Source organism: Prunus dulcis, chromosome 4 (assembly GCF_902201215.1).
Source record: "Prunus dulcis chromosome 4, ALMONDv2, whole genome shotgun sequence".
Lineage (NCBI taxonomy): Eukaryota > Viridiplantae > Streptophyta > Magnoliopsida > Rosales > Rosaceae > Prunus > Prunus dulcis.
In genome coordinates this window covers 1,779,641-1,803,748 of record NC_047653.1, presented here as the reverse complement: position 1 = coordinate 1,803,748, position 24,108 = coordinate 1,779,641, and the positions used below count along the sequence as shown (strand labels likewise).

The window sequence follows — 24,108 nt, the reverse complement described above, 5'->3', positions numbered from 1 at the left end:
GCAAAACATTTGGGCAGTATCATCAATACGTACGAAAGATTTGACTAACTATACTACTATACTCCATGCATGGGGATTAATATTGCGACAATATTTGTTGCATGCATGCATGCTATATACTTACAATAGTCTTATTTGAAAAGCATCCTTTGTTTAAGGTTTACGTTGCATTGTATTTCAATGATTTGAATATTGAAAATTGAAAAAAATAAATATTTCAAATAGTTTATACCTATATATATATTAATACATAATTCGTTTAGATTAGATGAGAAAATAGGTATATGTAGTTAGCATAAAATTATCAGCGAAAGAAAGAGGGACAGCGAGATGGTGCTTGTCAACTCAAATAAACTTTTAAAAAAAGAAATAGTACTCTAACAGATAATAAGATGACCACCTCACTTTAATTTTGAGGATCTTGTTTTGGGATATATATTTGAGACAAAATTACTTATAGAGGATTATATTTTAGAGAGAGATCTTTCATTCAGGATTAAAACCCTAAAAAATAGACTTGACTGTCAGCTAAAAAGATTACAAGGGGAGGCTTGCATGATTGGGTAAACTGTTTTTCTAGAGACAACCGACCACCCATGAAAAAACGAAACGGATAATGGAAACAAATGGGACAAACATGTATAGGCAAATGGCAATTTAGTGTCCGTTGAAAGACGTGGGGGGTAGTCAATTACTTATTTAATTGAGAATTAATTAGCTTGGCAAGTTGGCAACTAAGCCATGCATACATAGCTAGACTAGAAACACCTGAGATGAGTCGATTGGTTGGTGCTATAATTTCAGGTGAACTTCTTCTGGCCAAATCTTACGACAGCTTCCTCTGTTTTTTTTTTTCTGGTCCAAAGTACTTTGCATTAATTCTTTTCCACCTAAACTTGATCCAACTCCCCAACTATATATGTGTGGGGGTGTGGATAAGGCATGGACCCCTCCCAGTTAAGAGGATTGACGCAGTTGAGGAGTGTGAACAAAAGGATAGAGTTGGGGGTGTTTAATTAGCAATTAGCACAACTATTTGAGTAGAAAAAAGTGGTCACACTGTCAAAATCAAATTGCAAATAAATAAATAATAAAGGGATAAGGTAGGTAGCACCTTTGCAAAGCTAGCAGATGAGACCATTGATCCATCCAGGAAATTCCCATACGATGATATAGGTAATAGGAGCCAGCCAGCCAACTGTCTCTTGTGGCGAAATTTCTGTCAATAGTTTTTCGTCCGAACCAAATAATAAAAATGAAAATAAATAATAAATAATAATATTTTAGCTCGGCCTAGACGTAGACCTTATTTGGGCGGTGGTGGTCAGAGGGAAAAGTCAACAGATGAGACGAGACGAGAGTGTGTGGGAAGGGAAAGGATATGGTAACGTACGAGGATAAGAAAACGGTTATACTATTCTTGGTCCAAAGTCGTTACTCAACAGTTACACCGTCCATTTCTTCAGTGGCTGCCAACTCTTTTACTTTTTTTTTTTTTTTTTTTTTTTGAAAGACCGACGAGTCCAAAGCCCATGTGGAACCTCAAATAAAAGCCCAGGTGGGCGAACCAATGCTTTAAGCTCAGGCCACCAGACAAATACAGTGGCAATTGAGACTTGCTGAGAGCAGTTTGTAGGGTCGTAGATTTCTACGTACAGACTTGCTATGCATTAAGGATCAAAGGCTAACGTTAACCACAGTTGCCCACGTAGATCATCTAATAAACTTCTCATTTATGTAACTGTAGATGATAAAATTTGAGAAGGATGAACAGCTTTTATGTTGTCGTTTACAGATATGTTATATTTTGATTTCCATTCTCTGCTTGATCAATATGGACCTTATGTTCTCAGCTGCACCAGCAAAGCTCACATCTTCCATTTCCATGCCATGATATCATCATCTGAATGTGGATGGATGTTGGATTCGAATGTCATTTGGTTGCCTTTCATTTAAAAGCGTTGTCGGGTTTTGCATTTGATCAATCTCCAACAATCTAGTGCCCCAAGAACTGAACCATTCTATGTCAAAAAATCCCAGGAATTCTTCACCAACACTGTTATTACATGGTCTTTGCCTGAATTCTTAGCCCATGGGCTTTGTTTCTCAAGCCAAGTTTATGAGCTCAATATTCATAGTATCTTTCACATCATTGGATACATTCTTGGGACATAAAACAAAAGGCTTGGCTTCATGGGTGTCAACAAGGCAGGCTTAATCTGTGCAGTGGAAAATGACTTTAATTTGCAGGCTCAAGGTCTCATGTTTGAATTCCCACGGCGTCATAATTGTGTGTGAGAAAGAGAAATTCCTTTTGTTTAGACTATCGCTTGTACTCAAAAAAGAAAAAAAGAAAACGAAAGAGAAGCTCTCACTCTCAACGCTGCCCCAGCAAAAAATGTAAGGAAAATAGGAGGGGTGGGTTAAGAAAATTGAGGGCGGGGATTAATTTACATAGAAAATTCGGAGAAATGGATGGCTGAGATCAAGTTTCATGGGAGGTGCAATTTCAGCCCCGGGATATGTGTCAAAAATCCTTATGAAAGGTCGAGATTATTCTACCAAAAATAATCGAAAAACATGTCGTTGTGCCCCAATAGGAAACGCATGAAATTCTGAGAGCGTGGACTATAATATATTATATTTAAAAGTATAGCCGCACGGCTATACTATTTATTAAAAAAGTAAAAAACTCGTATAGCCGATTGGCTATACTATAGAAATATATTATATTTAAACGTATCGCCGCGCGGCTGTACTATTGATTTAAAAAAGTAAAAGACCCAGTATCGACGAGCGGCCATACTTTTTTACATATAATATATTTAATCAGTATAGCCGCTCGGCTATACTATTTATGAAAGAAATAAAAAATATATATTTTTAAAGGGTACTACCGTGCGGCTATACTCTTGAAATATATAAAGTATAGCCGCACGGCTATACTATTGATTTGGGAAAAAAGAGGTGGTCCCCAGTGTAGCCGAGTCGATATACTTTTTTATGTGTAATATATTTAATCAGTATAGCCGCCCGGCTATACTCTTGAAATATATTATATTTAATAGTACAGCCGTGCGGATGTACTATTTATTTAAAAAAATTAAAAAAATATGTTTAAAGAGTATAGCCCCTGGGCGATACTATTTGTTTAAAAAAAAGAAAGTAAAACCCTCAGTATAGCCGCGCGGCTATACGCTTTAGACATATTTTTCTAATTTTTTTTTTCCCCATTTCTTTTACACGACTTGTTATAAGTGCCATCAATATTGCATTCGGTTTGATCTTTTGTACTTGGCTTTGTTAATTTTTTTTATTGTTCAAAATAATAGGCAGGTTTCTTTTTTTAATTGTTCCATAGAGCTACACTTTCTTGTTTGTAATGTGTTGTTCGGAGAGTCTGAGTGGAGCATTTGTATTCTAGAAAACTCCAATTCCATTTGTTTCTTCTTCTAACCATCCCAAACTAATTATTGTAGGAAAAATAGCCATGACTGCAAGCATAGATAGAGATAAAGAGACTAAAAACATTTTCATATCCCAAGTTACAGGTAGGAACAAATGAATTTTCAAATTTGTGCTTGTTTGTTTGTTTGTTTCTGGGCCAAGCAAGCCTAGCTTTGTGCCCAACAATTTAAGTACATGACTTTGTGAAGGGACTCTTCAGCCATAGCCTGCTGCTTTCTCCTATCACTTTCTCTCCCTCCATTCGCTGGCTTATTACTATTACTATTACTACTGCATGACAACAACAAGTGTCTCTGTTTGTTGAGTTTGCTGCTGCTCGCATCATCAGCATCATCATCTCTACGGCCTTCCACAGTGCCTGTGTCTGCGCCTGCACCTACCCAATAACTCATTTTGCCTTTTCTTTTCACACAACTTATTGATCTTCTTCTTCTTCTTCTTCTTGATTGTATTGTAATTTGTAACTGAATTGGACAAGCCTTTGTCTTAAGGAGATCTCTGAGTAGTAAGTTTATTATATAGAGGAGGAGGGAGAGGGAGCTTTGGCTGGCAGAGTATTTATCAGTTGGCGCGAGAGGGATGGGGTTTTAGTGGTTTTGGATAACCCCAAAACAAAACCAAAAACCATTGGTGGGAAGCCATGGTTTCTGGTGTTACCAGTGGCTGCTATTCTTCTTGTTATTAATTTATTCATTCTACAAATTTGACGGTGACCAAATCCAAAGGCTTCTTTCTTGGGAAGACAACAAAGAAAACGCACGCCAAACACGTTCTTGGGCAAGTAGAAGCATATATCAAAGTTTTAACTTCTTAATGCTTGCTAGGAGCTTCACGCATGTCCGTCAAATAATGGTTGAGAGTTTCATTCTTGGCCTTGGTACTTGGAACCATATTTCTAATTTCTTACTTAAAAGATCCAAGACTTTGCAAAGAGATCCTGCATATATCGTAACTGGACAACATTTGCCTAAAAGTATGGTAATGTTAATAGATGCTCAACTTAACTTGTACACTTCCACATCATTCGAAACACCAGATTTATTCTCGAAAGAGACGAAATCAACACAAAATCGCATTATCTACAGAGAGATGTGACTACTAGCTAAGTTCAGAGTACTCCCACATTACAAGAGACTCTCCACTTCAAATTGTTTTCTTTTTTTACATCAAAGTATATTGGACTCTCCTCGTCATTTTTTTGAATACAACATCTGCGGGAAAAGATAAAAGAGGGTTACAAATGATAGACCAGAGTGGACTATTGATTTTTCCACTCAATCAGCGAAAACCTTACAAAACAAATGAAGCACCAGGTCATGCCGAGTCCACCCCTTCCACTTGCTGCCTAGCAAGATATCTTTCCCTCCTCTCCTTCTAAACAAGACAGAAAGAAACGATAAAAATGGATGAAGCATGTAATAAGGGGAAATTCATTTCACAACCAACTTTCGCGTCACAACAGAACAAAGTACTCACCCATTCATCTATCACGAGCCCTTCTCCAATAATCTTCGGACCAGCATCTTCTGGAGGTTTCTTGCGTTCCTCAAGCGCAGCATCAGCATCGGCCAATTGACGCTTCAGTTTTTCCATAGCCTTGAAGAAGCAAAAAACGGTTTATCTCTTAAAACAGGTATCCCTTTCAGTATCACTATCATAAATGTGAACAGTGAACACGTGCCTAAGCAGGTTCATGATATACACTTTACAAATACAAATATTGACATCAAGTTAAGGGCACATCAACCACACTTACCGGGGTAGAACGCTCTGGATCTAAAAAGACAACCCGTAGGATCTGCTCTATTGCCACTTGGTCCTTCAGCTCATCAAACTGTTGACAATAAAGAATTTCTAAGGTTAGTGCCAGAAATTTTTTTCAAAAGAATGTTCCACATGACTGGCACTTCAGTTTTTCCATAGCCTTAAAGAAACAAAAAAGTTATAATCTCTTGAAACATGTATCCTCCGCAGCAGGAGTACCATAACAGCAGACACATGCTCAGTTTAGACCATTCAAAAAATTCAAAACAAATTTGAATTTTATTGCATACCATAAATGCAAACAGCAGACACAAGCTTTTCACTTTTCAGCATGACTGCCAACTCATATCAACTTATATATTGTGAAGAAACTATGCAATCAACAGCTAAGATAATTCAAATGTATTAAAAAATGAAGCTTTATACCGTTTCTGAAGACATGGCTACAACTTCGTCAGAACGAAGACTGCCATTAACTACACTCAATCAGCTTTTAATTAAAAGAGTTAATATTCCATTAAGTCCGAACACTTTAATAGTCACCTCAAGAAAAGTATCACCGCGGCAGGGAGATTATGACTTCAATAAAACAAAATTGCTGCGTATAGCCATAATTCATTTGACATCTACTCCAGGACAACTACAGCAATGCCCGGTTTTTTATTCAAATACAAAACTTCATAGTGTCACTTACTACCTGCAATCAGTATTATATACTAAATGTACCATCTTAAAAAAGAACTAAGATTAAACATACACGAAAAATCTAAATAGCTCAGTTATAGAGATGTTCAGGCCTATAAATAAGCACACCTAAGAGAACAAAATCAAATATTTCTGAACATGGTTATCAATTTAGTTTACAAATTAACACTAAAACTCAAGATAGTTTTTAAATGATGCATGCAACTCACCAGCTCGGGTACATAGTCCATTGCTCCTTTCACCTTCAGGCTCATGATTTTAAATTTAACCCTGCTCTTTTGATCCACCAATTTTTCATTGTTCTCCGGAACCTCCACAAACTTGAATACTGTCATCACAAACCAAAATTAAGAAAAACTTGCTTGAAAAGCAAAATTAAGAAACCACTTGAATAGAAAGATAATAATGGTTCCAACTCCATAATATAAAAGGCATTCGATGAAATTGCAAAAAGTCATACAAAAACCATTACCAGTTGCTATAATGCTTTCGCCAGGACTAAGAATAGCTCCTGGAGGACGCATGAAACAACTTTTTGGTGCAGTTGTTTGAAACTACGGTAAGAAAAGTAAGCAACTCATTAGAAAAATTACAGGATAAGAAGCTTTAACAATGTCATCGACATTAGCAAAAAGAAGACTGTAAACATAAGATGGTTACGGTACCTTGAAAGCTACATATGACTTGCTTGTGTTTTTAATTCTAATGGCGCTCCTAACCTGCTTTCCAGGTTCACCTTCAAGAAACATAGAGTTCATACATATAAATAACCAAATGAATCATCAGGCAGCGATAAAGCGAGCAAACCTGCATACATCTTTAATCACAAACAAATACCTAAATAAACTGCTTGATTGGCCTCTTTAGCCATTAAACCATTCTAAGAATTCTGATTAGCAATACAAAAATCATTGATATCGCTGATGAGCTACACGATTAGCTCAACTTTAATCCTTATGTTTAGACAATCATCAAGCTAAAACAAATAATTTCATACTAACTAAAATCCAAAACATAATCTAAAATCTAGAAGCAAATCTAAATCCACAACAATTTATCACAATATACAACTATTTTAGGCAAACGCAATTAAACTGTAACATACCAAATATGGTGTGTGTGTGTGTGTATATATATATAATTAGAATACATTAATAAAATGGATTAGATAAGACGTACAAGGAAAATAGAGTTTATTGTGGGGATCGAGCTTGAGTCTACGGCGAGTGGGGAGCAGCGACCTGGCGACGGACGACACCGAATTCGTAGCTGATGGATTTGATCCGTCGCCTTGAGGACCGTTGCCATGTTGAGGAGCGTTGTGCGACGACGATGTGGACGACGTCGTAACGGTGGTGTTCCCGGACGGCCGAAACGGCCGCTTGAAGAAGCCCCAGACTTTTCCGTCGGACGACGACTTTTGGTCAGCTATGGTCATCTCTCAGAGCATTAGACAAAGTCAAACGGCGTCGGTTACCCGCTTCACGGTCTGTAACTCTGCGTCTGAGTTGGTTGGTGGTGACAAGTGAGAGGGGCAAATCGGAACTGAGGGGAAGGATTTAATTGAATTTGACCGATTGAGTTCACGCCCGGCCTTTTGTGCTCACCTTTTGTAGCGTCCTCTCCTCCCGCTTTGTACTTTCACTACTTGGACAATGGTGGAAACGACGCCGTACTGAGGATAGAATGCTTTTTCCACTTTTCTGTGAAAGTGAACCAAGCTCAAGTCTGGGTCGCAAAAGACAAACCGTTGACGCGAGGCTGCTGAGTTGACTTGGTGTTAATCAAATCAGAGGCCTGAGCCGAGAGTCTCAGACTGTAATTTTTTGTTAACGGTGGGTTTTGGTGGGATTAGTTTCTTATTTGCTTGCTTAACAAATTCTTGAGTGCGCGTTTAATTATTAATTAAATCCTGTGTGGAATGCGAACACGAGAAATGCTTGAGTTGAGTGGTGCCAGTGATGACCAACAAATCACAGAAGCTTTTCACTGTTTTTCCTCCAAGCTGACCCAACGCAACAACATTTTTAGACTTTGATTTTTCGTTTTCTTTTTTGCCACAATGGACTGCCAATCAATCAAAGGCTAAATTGGAGGATAGCAAATAGCATACAATGGACTGCCACCCACTAAGCCCACAATAAATTTTAATTTTATTATCGATATGTTTGGCAATTTATTTTTAATACAACAAATAAATTACTTAAATTAATCTTATATATATATAGCGGAATTTGAAATTGAGTGAAAAGAACGAGCTCATTGATTTGATCAACTGACCTAAGACATGCAACTGGAGCTCGTCTTTTTATTTTTGAAAGAGTGAAAAAAATTATTCATGTTTTCTTTTCATTTGCAAAAGATAATAAATAATTTTGTCTTGCTAAACAAATCTCATATCTAATAAGTTAATGACATGGTTTAATTAAAGGCTTGTTGTGAGTGATTCTGAATAGACGAAAAAACACTACTATGGAGAATTACTTTTCCAAATAATCACCTTAAGCAGTTTTAAGTGATTTTATAGAGAAGCACATGAGAGATGTTTCTACTCAGAATCACTTAGAGTGATTATATGGAGAATCACATGAGAGGTGGTTCTCCCTAGAAGTGATTCTGGCATATTTAAAATCACTCCAAAACGAGCCCTAAGTTTGTTGAACTCTTATCTTTATATAAGAAATTGTAATTTATCCTAAAACAACGATTCTCCCACAAACTTATCTAAATAGCAATTTGGCTTTGGACATGACCTCCATGATTAAGACTTGGAGATAGATAACTAGGTGGTCTTAGATTCCATACCAAGAATTTAAAATATAAAAAAAATATTCAATTTGAGCGTCAATTACGCGTTTGAAGTCGCCTTGGCCATGAAAACAACCTGGAACCCCTTATTCAAATTCAAATTAAAGAATTTTTTGGTTGAATTATTATTAAATTAATTAATCCAAGAAAATAAAAATACTTGGAACATTTGCCTTCCAATGCCCAAAAAGCGTGACAAAAGCAGGAAAGGCGTCCTCCTAAATTGTAAACATAAGACAATTGAGCCAAGCAAGCGTTTTATTCAAAACTGGATGTCGTTTTTACAAAGTCTTGTTTAGTTAGAGAAGCTCGGAAGAATCATCCCATTGAAGGACAGCAGAGTCTAAGTTCTGCTCTCTTTTCAGCTTATCCTTCACAAACCAGTCGCATACCTTGCCAGCATTTAGCTCCTCAATTGGGCAACCTTCTTGCTCTGATATCACTCTCAGCAGATTCAAAGACGATATCTATGTGTACATATTTATACACAAAATTTAAAATGAATAAATATTTAGAGAGGAAATTAAAGAATAAAAATGTGTATATATTAATTTCTACTTACCGTTAAACGACATAGGAACCTCTCGTGAGTGCTGAGACCAGATATTTCCACTAGACCAGCTTCTTCTAGGGTTAAGAAAGGTCGTCTTTCGCTGCTTTTCTTCTCAGCTGCTTCTCCTCCTTGTCCACTGCTACTTGCTCTCACGCCAAGTTTTCTTCTATTGGGGCTAAGTATTTTGCATGGTGCAAAATGGGCACTTCGAGTTTTTGCTTCTTGTTGAAGTTGATGAGGGTTTGAGAGGAAGGGTGAGTTATGGTGGCTTTTGCAAAGCTTGAGCGAGAACATGTTATCTGATTTTAGGTGAAGGGTTTTGCTCTGTTTCTTGAGGTAAATGCGCGTGTTCGTAGTGGCAAGACAAGAGCAAGAAGAAGAACAGGGGAAGAGAAGCTTATCGCTTTTATTTTGAAAGATTTTTTATTTGTGGCGGAGACCAGAGAAGGTGGTTTGGTAGCAGATTAGATTGGGCTTGCAGCATGAATGGGTTTGGCTTGGGCTATAGTGAACATAATTGAACTCCCCCTCTCTAAAATGAGCCCATGGAATTTTGCTATGCATAAGTTGATCTATAACCACTGAATTCATCCACGTTTTAATCCAAGTCATCATAGCCCTAAATTATTTATCATACCAATAGATTTTGAGTTTTCCCAATGTCCTTAACTTTTCAATTTTCATTCATTTTGTGTAATAAATACGGTAGTTTTGCTCACATACATTGAGATTCAAGCGATTAAAAAGAGAGAGAGATCGAATTCTAGCGTAAAGAAACTTACATATTGCCTTAACTAACTACCTGAACTCAACCTTGCAATTGGACTCATTTTTCAAACCGATAGGATATTGACTTGAAATTTGATAGAAAGGGGTAAGGGTAAATAATATACATACATACAAACTACACAAAAGAAATTTACACCTCTCCCATCAAAATTTACACCAAAAAGCACTAAGCTGAAGAGCTAAAAGCAAGACACCTCTCAAATTTGATTAATCTCGTTTGTAGCCGCTTGCTTTGGTTTAGATTAAAGAGTAAAACGCCACCGCTGATCAGTTAGGACCCCAACAGCTCAAGTACATGACAGTCCTGAGAGACTCCTCTGCTTGCTTAACCTTGTCACTGTTGGCAGCCTTGAAAGCACCCGAATCAACAGATGAAGAGAAACGCCATGCCTGCTTTGAAGAGGAAGATGAAGAAGAAGAAGATGATGAACCACCACACTTGGGAGCCTGCTCTTTGACCCCCTGCGTAACCCTCATCCCTGCCTGGTACACCACTCTACTCACGTCCCTCAAGCTCATGCCCAGGTGATAATATCCCACAGATGAATTTTCAAAGCAACAAAAAATCTTGGGTCGCAATTGTTTTTTTTTAATCAGTTTTGCTTTTGTATTGATCTTGCTTGTATATATAGAAAGGGTAAAGAGAGGAAAAGGTGAATTCAGTAGATGAATCCCAGGTTTTAGAAATCTATGGCTTTGTTGACGGCTGAAAAATGGGAAACAGACGGCAGTGATGTTGATGGGTTGCGTGAGCATGACGGACTTTGCAATGAAAAACTTGGGGGGCAGTGGGGTCTTATCCAGTGAGAGAGGGCCACGTGTCTTAGGATAGCTCTAAACTTCAGGATAAGGACAAGATCTTCTACGTGGGATTCTGGAAGTTTCTGTCTTCCGGATTTTAAATAATTATCCTTTACATGATAAAAGATCATTTCTGATTTAGATGTTTTGAATTATTCTTGATCGGGGTAAACACGTTAAAATGGTTTTATCTAAACGATAGATAAGGCACGTAAGATATTTGTAATTCAATTGTTTGAGAGTAGTTAGTTATGCATTCGAGACCGTATGTTCGAATTTCCCTTATTTAATATTGTTTTATTTTTTTATATAGGTCATGTCTCACAATATCGTTTGTATTAAAAAAAATAGATGAGGCACATACATGGCATGAAGTTTTTAAACCCTATTAACAACAAAATAGCCTCTTTATCGAGACGTTGACAAACGTACTTGATGAACCGAATGACCTATAAAATCTTATACTTTATGACATAAGTATAAATTGTATTAGGTTGTTACGAGATTATTGGTCCAAGAAAGAGGAGCACAAAGTGAGTCTAAGCTGAGGAGCACAAAATGAGTCTAAGCTAGCTAAGCACAAATGGTTTGAAATTATTTTTCAACTAGCAAGATTAATATTTCTAACCAAACAATTTTACATTTAAAAAAAGAAAAAAGAAAAAAAAAAGAAATCAATATTTGGGGCGAGTTTGAAGTCATAATCTAAAGAGAAGGGTTTAAAAAACGGCCCAGACTGAAATGATAAAATGGATAAGCTGGATTTTGGGCTGTATAAACTTTTCGCTCGGAATTTCAGGCCCACTATGGCAGGCTTCAGTCTCCACCAACCGCCTTTTAACAACTGTTTAACTCAACCTATACAGCCGACCGTTTTACCCGCCATGATTCTCGTCCACTCAGCCCGGCATTTCTCGACCGTCCGATTCAGTCAGCCCGATCCGGCGGTCCGCAGGCTACGCTTCAGCGTGAGGTCGAGTTTGCCGTTCGGCACTGAGAAGGCCAAGTACCATCGGGAGCTGGAAGCAGCCGTCGACGCCGTAGAGAGAGCTTGCGCGCTCTGCGTCGAAGTCCAATCGTCTTTGCTATCGAGTAAACGACGGGTTGTTGAAAAAAACGACCAGACTCCGGTCACGGTGGCGGATTTTGGTGTCCAGGCCCTCTTGAGTTTGGGTAATTGCTAATTAGTCCTTTTGTTTTTGGTATTTATTTATTTAGCAAATTTTGATTGGAGTTTGGTGGTGGCAGAGCTTGGTAAACGCTTCCCTTCCATTCCCTTGGTGGCGGAAGAAGACTCTGCGTTTGTACGTTCAAATAATCTAGTAGGGTCAGTTTTCGATGCGGTTATTAGCAAGAGCAGCCATGGAGAAAACCCATGGACGCCTGATCATGTATTGGAAGCCATTGACAGAGGAGGCCAGGATGGTTCTACTTTCGGAGCTCAGCCGGCCACGTATTGGGTTTGTTTCGGATTTGCATTTGCATCGTATGCTTGAATTGAACATTACAAAGATTGCAGCTTTGTGTGTGTTCCTTTTTTCTCTCCTTAAGAATCGTTGCTTTCTTTCATGGTTGCAGTTTTTAGTTAAACATTGTTGCCTTCCAAAATGAACTGAGAAGCATAATGCAGGTACTGGACCCAATTGATGGCACACAAGGATTTGTGAAAGGAAATCAGGCGTTGTATGTGGTATGTCTTACTAACTTCAACAAGGAGTTTCTTTCTTTCGCCCCCCTCTCCCTGATATTTGGTCATGACAGTGATTTTTGAATCTTATGGCACCTGTAATTAACTTTGCTATAGAATACAGCAGATATTACAGGATGCATTTTACTGTATCTAAACTAATCAAATGCTGCTAGAAGTTTAGACTATTGAAATTATACTATTCAAGAGTTTCTGCTTCCAACCCAACCTTCCTGATAGTATTACTACGGATGTTTTTATTCAAAACTTAGGATGCAGGAAATAAATACAAAATGGAGTAACTTATGTTGTGAATATAAACAATGGAAGTATCCAAGTAAGAGGCAAATAGAAAGAGAAAGAGGGGAAGCTTAACCCAAGTAGGAATTGTGAAAATAAACATAGAAACCGAAAGAACACGTAATCTATTCTACACAATGGAAGTATCCAAGCAAGAGACAGAGAGAAAGAGAGAGGGGGGAAGCTTAACTCAAGTAGGAATTTCAGACAAATTTTACCAAGTTATTAAAATAGAAATCTATATACCCAGAGGTAAATGGATGTCTTAGTTATTGGTCAGATTGAAAATAAATCTTCAAGCAGATTACAGCTTTGAAGTGATTATGGTTGCTATGTTGCTTTCTTATTTAAGAAGTAAGGCCAATGGTGTCAAATCAAACATAGTAATAGCACTTATATGTTGCGAAAATAAATGATTGAAGCTGTATTCTGTATAGAAATTCGTACCTGTTTCACTACATTGCTTATTACTATATGAGTTGCCTATAAACAACCTCAATTTTCAGGTAGGTTTGGCTCTTGTAATTGACGGACAGATTGTATTAGGTGTCATGGGCTGCCCGAACTGGCAGAATGCCGTATCCAACAAATCCACCTCTGAAGTCCAGGAAGAAAAAAACACTCCACCTGGATCAGGGATTATTATGGTTGCTCATACTGGGTGTGGCACATGGACAAAACGCCTGTCATCTGTGCTAAATCTCACAGCCAAAATGCCTTATTCTTGGACGCAATGCTTCGTTGATGAATGTTGCATGGTGGAAGAGGCACGCTATTCTATCAGAGCGAGTGATGCATGGGAGTCATATCCGCTGTCAACTTTGTTCACCTCAACAACTAGTGCTGATAGCATTGTTGAGGGTCAAATTCTTCTTGTGAAATCTTGTTGTGGAAGGTTGGTTATCTTCCTCCTTGACTACTTCTACTAAAAAGTCAGATTGCTCAGATATCTTAAAGTAGTTTTTAAATGATTGTTAAACTTGTTCTTCTATCAGTTTACTCTTGCATACATAGAGAAACAATCTATACCCTATCACCGATTGCCTGTGTTGCACAATGACTCATTGACCACTGTTTGAACAGGATGGTCTTGTGTTTCTCAAGTTTACAGAGCAAAAGTTTCTCTATAGTGTTTAATCTGATTCACCATTGTACAATTGGCTCTTGACATATTAGTCTAATTAGAATAAAGTTAAGGGTCCGTATTTCTGAAATTCCGTAACAAATTACTTTCAGCTTCTTGGTCAATGCTTACAGGAACTTGTATGTACCTTTCTTCTTTTTGGCATGCAGTTTATCCAAGTATATAATGGTGGCTTCAGGCAGGGTATCTCTTTATATGCAGAATGTGAAAGTTCAAAAAGTTACCAAGGTATTGCAATTCATTCCAGTTGTAAGTGGATTATAGGAACTACATCAGTATGACGTACTTCAACTTATCACAATGTAGGCTTGGGATCACGCTGCTGGTATTATATGCGTGTATGAAGCAGGGGGAAAGGTATTTTTCTATGACTCTTTTTGAAGTATCGCATAATGTATCCAACTTGGTGCATTTAAGTCATAATACATATTATAAAATATGAGTTTGCTGCTAAGCTCCACTGTAGGATTGGTATAAACTGCAAAGAGGTTAACTAATGGGAATTCAGAACAGAAAACTAAAATTTGAGGCCTTTGACTATTTCTGGTATCTATATTTTTTTTAAAAAGTTATTTATGTTTGTTATATCAATTGCAAAACAAAGTTTCTCCAGCCTTCCTTGGAGAAGTGTTTTCTGATACTAGGTAAAACAGACTGATCATCTAGGATGGCAACTCTTGTTTCAATGGACTAAATAGAGCGAACTAAACAAAATAACACCTACATATACAACAGGAGCAGCCAGTACTTTGTTTATTGATACTTGTTCCATTGAGAAATCACAATATCCTCCTTTTAAGAAATTATCCCCTGTAAAACCAGGTGACTGACTGGAAGGGAGATCAAATTAATCTTGCAGCAGATCAACTTGGACGGAGGAATATATACCCTTCTGGTGGTATCCTTGTGACAAATGGCAACTTGCATAACCGGCTTGTAGAGATGATATCTTCCAATTCGTCCACTGTTTCACGGTGATTACTATTTCAAATAGGTATTTATATTTTTGTTTCAATTTGATTGTATTTTTTGAAATATGGCAAGAAACTCTTCGGAATGCCATATGACATTAATTCTTCATGTGCACTTTTGTCCCGTAAAATTATCATACACAATTCTTTTCCGGCTACCGGATCCCAGTGTAAGAGAAACCAGGTTCTTTACAAGTCAATGTAATAACCATACTTTCTATTAGAAGCAGATTTCAGTTCCTTTTTTTGTTAGTTCCCTTTTGGTCTGAGATTTCAGTTCCTCAAGCAGAAGATCGTTTAGGTTTGTGAAAATCTGATACCCTTCTGATACTTATTCCATAGGGGTTGGGTCAGGTGGTGCATTTTTTCACCAACTACAATTTTCTATACTCAATTGCTCTGATTGATAGGAGTTTTCTTAACCACGTTCTATCCTTCATCTTAATAGGAAGCGTGTTAGCGTCAGTCGTTCAAGTAAGTAAGTATCCTTATTGTAGATTCCACAGCAATTAACAGTTCGTAATGTTATTCATGGCTCTGCTTTGAGCAACTTATATGAAAACCCTTCTAGAGAAATATTTTCCTTCAAATGAACTCAAGCCCACCCTAAGTTAATCAATATGTCAATAAATGATTGGCCCCTCAATAGGCAAAGTCAAACAAATGAAGATCGTGCAAACATTGGCATTTCAGCTTGAAACCACTGTTCTTATGACACGTTGTGATCTCGAGAATGGTGCTCATCCTATCACCATTTCCAGAGTCTTCCATCAAACCCCATCAACATGCCCTACGTGTCCCCAGAATGCTTACGTTGAGTACAAATCTAGTTCTTGAAATCTCATCATCTTTAGGGTTTGATCCCACGGATAATATATAGTTTAGAAGCTTCTGGATTCAACATGGACTGCGTACTAATAAGGAAAACAAAATATTATATATATCTTTAAAACACGTAGAAAAATATTATATAAATTTGCTTATGAGTTGTGATAGTGACTGTGCAACTCTTTGGATCTCGTATCTCAGTGTTTGTGTACAACATTTTTTAGAAAATCTGCCAGGTATATGTATTTTGGGATTCAGTCAACACTAACACGTATATGCATTTGTGTTTTGGCTACATGTATGTACAAGCAAACCCTAAGATTTGGACCACTAATTACCGTTTTTAGTATTAGACGTAATCGTCAGTATTTTGTATTTTAAGCAGTAATCCACTTTTCTGTATAATAATTAAGCTATTTTGTTACTTAATTAAGTGGACGTTGTCTCCTTGATACCAAGCATGGAGACATTAGTCTACGGTTGCTTATATTAATCATGAAATACCAAAGATAGTAATACTCTTCTTCTTATACGATTTGTATACAATTATATACTACCCAACTCCTTTTTTTCTTACTTTAACTCCCATGCATATTGTGCTCTCTCTAAATTAATGACTCTTTTTTGTTGATACCAACAATTTTGAGGGAGGTATGACTTGAACATATGACTTCGAGTGTAAAAATAACTGCTTTTAATCACTTGAATTACATTAATGTATCCGTTCAAACCAATGAAAATCAGGCTAGCTTGAGGGTTTTATAATGCAGAGGTACTATAAAAGTAAGGGGTGAGAAGGGCACACAAGCAAGGTGTGGGATTGGCTTTGAGATTAATTATAAGCTTTTTTCAAGGTGAAGATGATTAAAATAATATTTGACCGTACACCATTTGTAATTTTGTATGCTTATATAAAGGTGAATAAGACATGACGCCATGAACAGTGTGTCCACATGAAATCACGTTTATTACAACGATGTTATATTTAAATTTATGGGCACCTCTGAAAAGTGTACACTAAAACATCTAATGGGACACCTGTCCAAATTAAACATTTGTTTTAGTTTACTTTAATTAATGTGTTTTTAAAGTTGACTTAACGTAGTACTACTAGAAACTACTGGCCTGGTTGGATGACCAAAATGCTTCCAGATCACCAGATGGCCGATTAGGGAAGTTTAACACAAGAAATTCGAACTCATCGCATAAACTGGTTGATCAATCCCCTGATTAAGGTAATAATTATGACTAATTAAATAGAAGAGAGAAACAAATAAAGTACAGCATAGACTTTCGTACGTCATGATGGGAGGGACCTTGTTTATTTTGTTGTTGGGAAAGACATGGAGGATTAAATAATAGACGTCAGATTTCCTTAAGTGGCAGGCTAATGATGGTCCGATATATTTAATTAATTTTAAATTAGGCCTCTGGTTCAGGCATGCTTGCTTTTTCAACGGTCTACAACCCTCTTTTGGATGAACTAACGTCTTGCGTTCAGACACGTAACATGTAAGGTTGCGTTCCACCTAATCAATCAAATTAATTACTCAGAGTCTCAAACAATTTTACGCTAAGCAAAACAGCTTCGTAAATTGGAGATCGTCATGCATGCAATGCAATGCAATTTTATTTTCCTCGAGTAAAATAGAATGTTATAAGTGTCATTAATCAACATTATTTGCCGGTAAATCATAGATCATGCATGTGATCAGTGTACGTGGCATGCATGTCTTAGTCTATTAAAAAAAAAAAATCGAAAAATAATTGTGGTTTAATAATTTTATTTCTTTGCTATTAATGGCTATGATTGGTCAACTTATAAAAACCATTGCTTAAAATAATCATAAAGTGATAAGGTGCCAACTGCCAACCACGATATAGATAATCAAGCTTTGAAAAAAATAGTGTGCATTTCTGCTGATTGGAGCTTTTTTAATATATTAATATAATTACACCACTAATGGCCACTGTTAGTTTGATGGGACTAGACAAACCGTAGCCTTTGCTCCTCTTTCTTGTAGTGATTAGAGAGTAATAACGATGGATTTAAGATCCATAAACGATGATGGGGTTACTGTAGAATAATTTATCGATCGAGACTTATTCCAAACCCCTGCAAATCTTATGAATAGTCAGAATTAATTAATGGGTTTAATTAAGTTAAGATTGAAATTCGAATGAAGGAATCTTGGGTCGATTTGTTGAACTAGTGTAATTACTATTCTTAGTCTATTCGGAAATTGTATAAGAAAACCATACATATATAATTGCTCAATCAGTTTCGCTTCAAGTCAATGAAGTGAAGTTGTTGACGTTTTGATTGACAGCAAGTTCCAAATGGGTTTGAGAGTGAGAGTAGAACATGGTTTAGTTTAGTAATCAAAGTTAAAGTCAAACTGATTTTGTTTGTTTATATACTGTTAATTGGTAAAATCAAACTAACAAAAGAAAAAAAACAAGCGCTTAAAACGATGTTATATATTTGAATTTGATTATGATTAATTACGGAAATTTTTTATATTTATAAGATGATAACCATGCTAATTACATTATAATTAAAGTAAATTTCTTAATTATTTGTGTGTGTACAGTGTACGTACTAATTTGCAACATGTGACATCCGCTTTGCAATATTAAAATTTTGTACAAGCTTTTTTATCTGCATAATAAATGCCTCTATATATTTCGGCAAACACCGAACTCCATTATTGCCGTCTTCACATCTTTTATTAAATGCTTCTCCTCAATCTCATCACGTAATCTAAAATTTTCATAGCTAGCTTTGACTACCTCTTTGGAAGTGTCCGTACAATCAAATTAAATTAATTTGTCAAAAATGTTGAATCATCTGACCTCCCACCACGAAACTGTAGAGTTCCGGCTCTTTTTTTCAATTTACTCATAAGTAAATAAATGGTGTTGTACATCGACTTCCTCGAGTCGGTGTGTATAATATAGACAATTTTATTTGATTTAAGGTGTTCTCTGATTTTATTCAGAATAACTTATTATTTGATTTGTTAAGCCAATGACAACATCCCCACTATAATTCTTCTTTTTATCACTAAAATTTCCCTTGTTATGTCAAGATTCTCTTTTTAAAAAATTGTTTTATTTTAAAGAATAAACTGAATAATTGAGTTGGCAAGCAATTATTTCTGAGTTATTTATTTATAGCAAGATGGAGAGGGCTCGTGATATTGGCGTGAGTTGAGCCATGCAGTGCAGGGGAAGAAGAAACGACGCCGTGAACGTGAAGTGCCAGTAAGGACACAATACTGGTCAGCTCACAAGTCACAACGGGAAAGACAGGGGGGGGTACGTGGCACCCATACTACAATATCTTATGTCGATGACAGCTAAGCCTCCCTAATATGAATGCAGAAAGCCAGGACTGACACAGCCCAATCCCGCCGGAAAACGATAACCTAAGAAGTAAAAACCAAGTAAGAATACTAATAATCTGCCTCCCTTCATTCAAGTTGAATTATATTCCATGTAAATTGGATTAATTTAAAATATATAATATATATATATATATATTATTAAAGGAGGTTCACTATATTATAAAATAAAAAATAAAAAAATTTATATGAAATTAATTTTAAAAACACACCCAAAACCCATTTACAACATAATAAAGAGGCTTTTAACTTCTTATAAATTACAAAACTGCAATTAATTTCTGAAAACAAACTCAATCTCAAAACCTCATAAAAATACTTAAAACACTCAATATGGCATCAAAATAATTTAATAATCAAAATTAAATTCAATAGGATCAATTGTCATTTTCTGAGTTTGTTTCTAGAAATTAAACAGTGTATGATTTATCTATATTATTAATATTAAAAATAAATATATAACTAAGTATCTCTATTATTAAACACAACAAGTGGTCACATTGATTTCTGTATATATAGTGCATCAATCAATTAAAAAGAAAACTAATTAAAAAAATAATTCATGCAATGCATGGCCATGGATAATGGATGATGGGTAGGTACAAAATTATACAAATCTAAAATATATGTACAGAGAGAGAGAGAGAGAGAGAGAGAGAGAGATTGGAGTTGAAAACTTATTGAATCTTGATGATGACAATAGCTATTTTGGTTTCTCAAAGGAAAAGGGACACGTAGCCATGTTGATAAACAGAGGACGGCACCGAATCATTTTGACTTGTCCCTTTTTTTTCTTACCCTTCCATGTCATGCCCTATATATACATCTACGTCTTCCATACGGACCCTACAAACTAATCCATTCATCTCTTACCAGCTACCCTCTTCCGTCTAAATCCTCCAAATTTTCGACCCATATTTCTCATCAATTAATACATGAGCTACAAACAGTACAACTAAGCTAAATACATATATTTATAAGCCTGTGGGTGTTGGAGCACTAATCGTAATCTCAGCCGTTCAAAGTAGAGGGATGGGAAGAGCACCTTGTTGCGACAAAAATGGCCTCAAGAAAGGTCCATGGACTCCAGAAGAAGATGAGAAGCTCCTTGATTATATTCAGAAACATGGTTATGGCAACTGGAGGACCCTCCCCAAGAATGCAGGTATATTATGAGATTATGAGACTTGAAGCTTTGTTTATTTTCATTAAATTTACTTTTTTTACTTATAATTTTGAATTGTATATGATCAATAGGGCTACAAAGGTGCGGGAAGAGCTGCCGTCTCCGATGGACCAACTATCTCCGGCCAGATATCAAACGAGGTCGATTTTCTTTTGAAGAGGAGGAGACAATTATTCAACTCCACAGCATATTGGGCAACAAGTAATTAAGCTAAACTTTTTAATTAATTAGTAGTAGAAACTCAAATTGTCTCTTTAATATATAGTTCAACAGCTAATGGGTTCATTTCATATATAGGTGGTCTGCAATTGCGGCTCGTTTGCCCGGAAGAACCGACAACGAAATCAAGAACTACTGGAACACCCACATTAGAAAGCGGCTCCTCCGGATGGGAATTGATCCAGTCACCCACAGCCCTCGTCTTGACCTTCTTGACTTTTCATCCATTCTAAGCTCATCTCTCTACAACTCATCTCACCAGCACCAAATGAACTTCTCAAGGCTCCTTGGCCAACCCATAGGCCTCAACCCAGAGCTACTGAGGCTAGCAACTTCTCTTATCCAATCTCAAAGAGAAAACAACCATAACGCAAACAGTTTTCTTCTTCAAAACTCTCAAGAAACAAACAACTTCCACCAACTTTGCGACAATCCCCACATCCCATTTCAACAAGTCCAATCTAACCAACTTCAGCAACCCATTCAAGAAATCTCATTCTCCAATGAAGCTCCACAACTCATCATGCAGCCGGCCAATGGAGACTACCCATCAAACCTAAGTGATTTTAGGTCTCAACCCAGTGATTGGCAGCAGAGCAACGTTGGGCCTTCAAATTTTACTGATGAGTATGTTGAATTACCAAGCTTTGCATATGAGTATGGCTCAGATCACCACCAAACTATTTTGGATCCTTCACCTGAGACTTCAAATTTTCACTCCAACAACAGCAACCAGAATTTCAGCTTCACTACTTCAGTCCTCTCAACCCCTTCCTCAAGCCCAACGCCTTTGAATTCAAATTCGACAACGCACAATTTCAACAGCAGCACAGAGGACGAACGCGAAAGCTACTGTAGCAACATGTTGAAGTTTGACATCCAAGACATGTTGGATGTTAATGAATTCATGTGAAAAAATATTCATTATTATTATTGTTATTGTCAGGATCAAACGATCATCCTATAATTAGGATTTTCCAATTTTCCGGGCATTGGGATTTGTTGCTGTTGATACATGTGAAATGGTCTAATAATTAGTCTTTGCAACTTTCGTAATCGTACTGTATCCGGAAGCAACTTCTTCATGTCCCTTGTTTTTTTTTCTAATGACACAATTATTGATGTGTCTTTTATTAATTGTCTCCTTAATTAGGATTATGTCCTATCATATTATAAAAAAGTTTATTACTTATTCATAGTAAAAAGCTTGTCATGTATTGAACTCGTGACAAATGCTCAGACAAAACCTGATGCAGACAATAATCATAATTAATCGATTTAGAATAATATTATTATTTTGGCTGACTCACAAGAAGAGTGTCATTTTAATTGAATGTGTCACAGTAAAGCAACTATTTTTTATTTTATTTTATTGTTTATATATAGAAATAACTATAAGAGGAAAGAAAAAATCCAAATGAAAAGGCTAAAAGCTTTGCTTGCACGAAGTTAACAAAGAGAAAGGAAGAGGAGCTCGAAGATTCGGTTTCTTGGATGCCGACAGTGAGTCCAATGTTCCGGCGACAGAGCCGGAGAAGTCTGCCCGGGGGGACATGGGAGTGACACATGTTCACGCCACCTGTATGGCTAAGTGTCGTTTTCACGTACTAATAAAGTAATGATTTGCATGGGGGGGTTGTCTTGAAATTGCAAGTTTGACGAAACGGGGTAAGTACGTGTCGTTGCATGAGCGGTGAGTATTATTATGTTGTGGGGACCACGAAAGCCAAGCCCTCGCTTTATTGAAAAATCATGGCGTGCTTCTTGTGCTGGTTTCGTCTCTTTTATCTTCTTCTTCTTCTTCTTCTACTTCTTCATGCTATTAGTTTGCTGCTGTATGATGCTAGGACCTAATATTAATTGCGTCAGCGTTTGGGACACGTGGACTCAATAATGCAGATGTGGGCCCGGGACATAAGTTTTGGGGTGACCGGTTGGACGATAGAGAGTGGTCTTATCCAGTTGGAACTTTACAACTTTAGAGGTTGCTGAGGCCTTTGTGGGCTGTGGCAAAAGGGAAGACAGAGTACGTGGTGGTGGTGGTGAGGCTTTTGACTGCAAATTTCTACAATTGCTGATGTTTTCGGGAAGAATTTGGGTTCATTGGGAATAGTTGGGCTGATGATTATTCATTAGCTTGAGTGGGTCCCTCTTTTTATATACATTATCATATTTCATCATAAATGCCAATTAACTGTAATTGTCAAAATAAATAAGTGACTCTCAGCTGTTGATGTTAAGAAATCTAAACTAAAGCGAGGGATTTGACCTAAATACAACTCATACTTCAGACTTTCTTTGTAAAGTTGGCTACAAAATTCAGAAATAGACATCAAATTTTATTGACAATATTTGTCCCTAAATAAATCAGCTATGGACAGCTCGTGAATCATGACCACATATGACTTTGAACCTTGTCGTGGCCTTAATATGATCATCAATCAAAAGCAAAACAAAGAGCTGTATATATCTCAAGCGGGTCCCATGTGTATTTCTCAGCAGATCTCCCTCCACTTCACATTGTTTTTCTTACTGTCCGTCTGCAATATTGCCCACACTAATGTCTGTCTTGGTGGTTCGTGGAATGTGTTCTCCACACGTCTCTCTGAAACATCCTTTTTTGCAGATTTACTTGCACATTGAACTCGTGTGGACGATCTTTTGGCTTTGTCTCTCCAATGGTTTTAGCATTTTGTGTGTGCACATTTTATGCCTTGTGTGCGGCATGGACCGTCTTACAAGTTAATCCTAATTAAGAAAAAAATTAAAGTGAGAGTAAAAGATATTTGCAAGATATTTAGGTATGATCTTCTACTCGCCCGATTAGAATGTCCAATATCAAATATCGAGCTCATAAGTCTCATTCATTAATTATTGATGTTCAAGGTCAAACCCCTTTCATGCATGTAAGCCTTGCATCATTCATGCGTCAAGGAAAACTTAGGTAACTGATTAATATGTATGCATCGCGCGCCAACTAGACACCTGTCTCCAATGTGTTTGGTATGAGAAATTGTCCGTTTGATAATCATTTCAATTTTAGTTTTTAGTTTTTATTTTTTGTGCTAGAATATAGAGGAAAATGAGAGTGATAATTGGGGTGAGGATGAGATTGAGAGAGAGGGTGAGTGAGAGGGGAGGATGAAAAAACAAAAAACTGTAATTTTCATAAACAATTATAAATGTATGAAATTGTTTACATCTGCATAAAATGCAGACAATTTTGTGGAATACAATGAGTACGGCTGGGGTTTGACTAGCAGCCGACCACAAACATCTACAGAGAGAGAGAGAGAGAGGCTTTTCCATATCTCTCACTTTCTCTCTCGACCGCCCAAAGAAAAAAGACCTTCAACGTTTTGAATAAGTAAACTCCTAAAGTGGGTTTGTGTCTTTCAGCGCCTCAGTTTTTCTTTGAACAAATTGGTTCTCAACTTTCTTTCTAGCATGTGTTGTTTGTTTCCTTCTCGGTATATTT

General features: G+C 36.9%; 4 protein-coding genes across 5 annotated transcripts; 2 read left to right on the top strand and 2 right to left on the bottom strand.

The window, feature by feature from the left end:
• Nucleotides 1-4,488: 4,488 nt before the first annotated feature.
• On the bottom strand, nucleotides 4,489-7,611 carry LOC117624918 (vesicle-associated protein 4-2). Of its 2 annotated transcripts, XM_034356442.1 has the most exons (8): nucleotides 7,117-7,611; nucleotides 6,603-6,673; nucleotides 6,410-6,491; nucleotides 6,147-6,265; nucleotides 5,225-5,302; nucleotides 4,945-5,064; nucleotides 4,763-4,842; nucleotides 4,489-4,679 (listed from the first exon to the last, which is right to left on the bottom strand). In XM_034356442.1, exons 1-7 carry the CDS (start codon nucleotides 7,373-7,375, stop codon nucleotides 4,783-4,785), a joined length of 789 nt encoding a protein of 262 aa, XP_034212333.1. In that variant the 5' UTR covers nucleotides 7,376-7,611; the 3' UTR covers nucleotides 4,489-4,679; nucleotides 4,763-4,782. The 2 variants fall into 2 exon arrangements, with proteins under 2 accessions (XP_034212333.1, XP_034212335.1); XM_034356444.1 differs by lacking the exons at nucleotides 6,410-6,491; nucleotides 6,603-6,673 and having other exon boundaries at nucleotides 4,489-4,842; nucleotides 7,117-7,600.
• Nucleotides 7,612-8,985: 1,374 nt separating this feature from the next.
• Nucleotides 8,986-10,814, bottom strand: LOC117624396. The gene is made up of 2 exons (XM_034355603.1): nucleotides 9,308-10,814; nucleotides 8,986-9,212 (listed from the first exon to the last, which is right to left on the bottom strand). The coding sequence occupies exons 1-2, from the start codon at nucleotides 9,590-9,592 to the stop codon at nucleotides 9,045-9,047; spliced, it is 453 nt and encodes a 150-aa protein (XP_034211494.1). The 5' UTR covers nucleotides 9,593-10,814; the 3' UTR covers nucleotides 8,986-9,044.
• An 808-nt stretch (nucleotides 10,815-11,622) lies between these two features.
• On the top strand, nucleotides 11,623-15,231 carry LOC117624395 (putative PAP-specific phosphatase, mitochondrial). Its single transcript, XM_034355602.1, has 7 exons — nucleotides 11,623-12,061; nucleotides 12,137-12,348; nucleotides 12,519-12,578; nucleotides 13,382-13,770; nucleotides 14,169-14,247; nucleotides 14,326-14,376; nucleotides 14,842-15,231. Exons 1-7 carry the CDS (start codon nucleotides 11,638-11,640, stop codon nucleotides 14,995-14,997), a joined length of 1,371 nt encoding a protein of 456 aa, XP_034211493.1. The 5' UTR covers nucleotides 11,623-11,637; the 3' UTR covers nucleotides 14,998-15,231.
• A 4,861-nt stretch (nucleotides 15,232-20,092) lies between these two features.
• LOC117626202 (transcription factor MYB102) lies at nucleotides 20,093-21,763 on the top strand. The gene is made up of 3 exons (XM_034357859.1): nucleotides 20,093-20,390; nucleotides 20,483-20,612; nucleotides 20,709-21,763. Exons 1-3 carry the CDS (start codon nucleotides 20,258-20,260, stop codon nucleotides 21,541-21,543), a joined length of 1,098 nt encoding a protein of 365 aa, XP_034213750.1. The 5' UTR covers nucleotides 20,093-20,257; the 3' UTR covers nucleotides 21,544-21,763.
• Nucleotides 21,764-24,108: the final 2,345 nt, after the last annotated feature.